This window comes from Rhineura floridana, chromosome 3, assembly GCF_030035675.1.
Source record: "Rhineura floridana isolate rRhiFlo1 chromosome 3, rRhiFlo1.hap2, whole genome shotgun sequence".
Classification (NCBI taxonomy): Eukaryota; Metazoa; Chordata; class Lepidosauria; order Squamata; family Rhineuridae; genus Rhineura; species Rhineura floridana.
Window position 1 is genome coordinate 17,558,308 of NC_084482.1, and position 3,641 is coordinate 17,561,948.

The following is a 3,641-nucleotide window of genomic DNA, read 5'->3' on the forward strand; positions in this document are numbered from 1 at the left end:
TAGTACTAAACCACCATAGGAGGAGGGAAGACACCCCAGGAGAGAGGTGCCAACTGCCCTGGTATGCTTGTGCCAGACTTGCTATTTTGGATTGTGCCTCCTTGTGCGTAGGCCTGGCGATTGCCCTGTGGCTTGTGGGTGTTGGGTGCCAAACAAAGGTTTAGAGATGCATTTTTATTCCTCTGCCTAGGAAGAGGAATCTGCCCAGCAATCTCTGTCTGAAGAGGAGATCGCAGCAATTGCAGAAGTCTGGGCCAAAGGGCCAGCTGGCCTCCCCAAACTTTGGAAGCCACAACACCCTATGTAAGTACCTGGCTGGGCTGAAATGCCCTAGCCCTTGTGGGAATAATATAGGGCTGTTTTGCCAAAGACTTCAAAACAAAGAGCAGAACTTTGTTTCTGTTCTGTGTCTTAAAATTCCAAACAGCGGGATTATATGCCTATATTTGTGTGTAATTTTTTTATGTAGATATATTTGTGTGTGTATCGATTATTAAAATTGTCAACACTGAAGTCAATGTTTGGGGTAGGGGTAACCTAGCAATGCAATATGGGGCACAGCAACTCCTTCCTCTGTATAGGCCCTATTGTCTGATCATTTTTTTTGGAGTTTCCCCACACACAGGAAGGTGAGAAGTCAAATGCCAGTTCTCAAATTCATCATAGTATCAGGATCTGTCTGTACGCAAGTTCCATCTGAACATGACACTGCAGACGACTAACATATTGTCTATAAAGAGTTGGCCTGCCTAAGTTGCAGAGTCCCCTTGTTTCCTCCAGGTGCTCACACCATGGCCTTGCATTCCCCTGGGCCACAGGGCAGCCTTTTTCCTCCTTGTCTCTGTGCCATTCTCCCAAAGCACAATTTTCCTCTCTGAAATCTGGGTTCATTTCTTATTTCTCCTCTTCCCAGAGTTCCTGTGAAAGGCATGAAGAATGTGCTGATCACGAGTGCCCTGCCCTATGTCAATAATGTGCCTCACCTTGGGAACATCATTGGCTGTGTCCTCAGTGCTGATACCTTTGCACGGTAAGATGATGATGTCTTTCCTTAACCAGGAACAGGACCATAAAGCACAACATGGCTTGAATCTGCCTCTTTCTGCTCACTGCTCTCATTACTGGAGTATGTTGATCACTTGAAAAAGGAGAGTTGGTTTAATGTGAGGATGAGGACTTACTCTGCTCTTTTGGGATTTAATTTTCAAGGTGTGTCTGCTCCACCAGAGCTGCCCTTCTGCCTAGTAATATCAGAGTGGTTGGGGAAATTAGTCGATTGTTTGATTTCTTATCTAATTTTTTAAATGAATTTGATTTTAAAATGCATTTGCAAAATCCCACAATGTGAATATTCGGATATATCTGTGCTTGTCATGACTACATAAAAGAATCAACTTTTTTTTTTGCATTTCAAAACTTGGATTTTAGACAAGTCTTAGACTACAATTCTAAACAGCTACTGGGTAGAAAGATCCGTTGAGCTCAGTGGGACTTATTTCCAAGTAAATATAGACAGGGTTCCACGGTTAATCCAATTAGGAGAGTGTATAAAGCTGCCTTACACCAAGTTGGACCACTGGTCTGTGTAGCCTCATTTTCCACTCTGTTCTGAGCATCAATGGCTCTCAAAAATCTGAGGCAGTTCTCAGCCTTGCTACCTGAGCATCTTTTTTCTTTCTTTCAAGTGAAGATGTCAGAAATCTAACCTGGGACCATCTGTGTCCAAAGCATGTGCATCTGATGTAACCGAGGGATCACGGGAAGCTTTGGCCCTAATGGGGAGCCATAAGCCTCCTGCTTGACAACCTGCAGTTTGGTGTCTCTTTCCCATCCAGATACTGTCGCCTGCGCAACTGGAACACGTTGTACTTGTGTGGTACTGATGAGTACGGGACTGCCACAGAGACGAAGGCCATGGAGGAGGGGCTGACGCCACAGCAGATCTGTGATAAGTACTATGCTGTCCATGCCCAGATCTACCAGTGGTTCAAAATCTCCTTTGACTACTTTGGCCGCACCACCACATCCCATCAGACCAAGTAAGTACTGCCAGAAGAAAGCATAGACTCCTGGGGAAGAGGAGCAGGAGTGGCTTAGGTGGCACCACCACTTTTCTCTCTCTCTCTCTTTTATAAAGATCATATTGTCTTAGTCTGGTAACAGCTGCAAGGTTGGCTGTTTGCGACTCCCATTTCAGAGATGGACAAAAAATGACTGACTTGTCCACAGTTTCTGTGACTACAGAGTTCCAACTGCCATCAGACAAAATGCACCGGTTCCTAAAATCTGAGAGCGCACAACTGTTTTTATTTAAGTTATTTAAAACACTTATGTTGCCTCGTCACTCAAACTTGACCACTCGGGGTGAGGCATTGGTGTCAAGGACAGGGCTAGTGAATGCTTGTAAGTGACAGTTCATCATTGCTACAGGCTCACCTGTAGCAAGTTACCATCTCCAGGAAAAGGGAAGCTTTTCAAAATTTGATTTTGTTGGCTGCTTTCCCCCTCACCCCCTTGGGCTACAAATTACAAAAAGACGTATATATGGGTGAGGTGTAATTTCTTGTGGGCTAGTATTTTGCCAGATTGGGTTAATATGTATTGCTGAGAGGTAGTAGATGCGCAACAGTGCTTTGCAAGGCACCCATGCTGGGTTAGGCTGTGGGTTCTCTTTTTCTGAATAATCCTGTATAGCTGCCTTTGGTATGCCACCAATGATGCCGTTGAATGTTACACAGGTCATCAGTGCTCAATTTAATCTATGAGGTCTGGTTGATAATCTCAAAATGCAATCCTGACTGATTAAGAACTTGGTTTCACTGGTTTCAGGCACATCCCATTCAGTAATGAACTGATTCAGAGATTTTTGCTAGGACTTTCATCCCCACCTCTGAAGTGCAGTGTCTGTCTGAGGATATTAATCAGAACATTTAGAAATCCAAACAGTGATCATATTTACGTGTATGAAAACGAATTTAGTCTAGCGCCCTGCTGTAAAGCAAGGTTAGACACTTGGATAAAGATGTGATTTTATCTTTTGTACACCACTTTTTTTTAAGATGAAGTCATTTATAAGAGTCATGAAATAAATAAAGCTGAATAACTAAAAGTCCCCATAAAGTCTACTTGCAATCACCAGTCACCAGTATGCCATTAGGAGACACAGATGCTTGCTCTTGGTCAGATTCTGATAGCTCGAGCAAGTGAGACAAGCCGTTCAACAGTCTGGAAACTCCTGTTGAGAGCTTCTTTACTGATTTATGGCCACTTGACAACTGGGCAATGGGATTCACATTACAGACCATTATGGATGGGCCTCTAGTTTGTTTATTTATTTATTTTGCTGCTTGTTGTTCAACAGGTATGATGTGGTTTGCAAGCCTTCACGATGTATTAGGAAAACACCAGCAGAAGGTGTAGGTGCAGTTGACAAGTCAGGTTTCTTTGTAAGCAGAGCCGAGCCCCCAACAAGCCCTGGTCTGCTCATTGTTTATTTGTGGTCTGCCTGCCAAATCCTCCTTGATGCGATTTTTTTTACTTTTACAGGGTGCTTGTGAAGGTTAAGGATGCCCCCTTCCTCGTACATCTCTTTTTTCTTCAATTTTTTATTTTTAAAACAACAACAAAACATTACGACTTCT

The 3,641-nt window shown here is 43.4% G+C and overlaps 1 protein-coding gene across 4 annotated transcripts in view; it reads left to right on the forward strand.

Moving 5' to 3' along the window:
- The window catches only part of MARS1 (methionyl-tRNA synthetase 1), a 30,657-nt gene that overhangs the window by 12,058 nt on the left and 14,958 nt on the right, over nucleotides 1–3,641 (forward strand). For all 4 annotated transcript variants that reach the window (XM_061614651.1, XM_061614652.1, XM_061614648.1 and 1 more), the window contains exons 7-9: nucleotides 191–303; nucleotides 914–1,030; nucleotides 1,836–2,039. In XM_061614651.1, coding sequence (XP_061470635.1) covers nucleotides 191–303; nucleotides 914–1,030; nucleotides 1,836–2,039 — 434 coding nt within the window. The remainder of the gene's footprint in view (nucleotides 1–190; nucleotides 304–913; nucleotides 1,031–1,835; nucleotides 2,040–3,641) is intronic.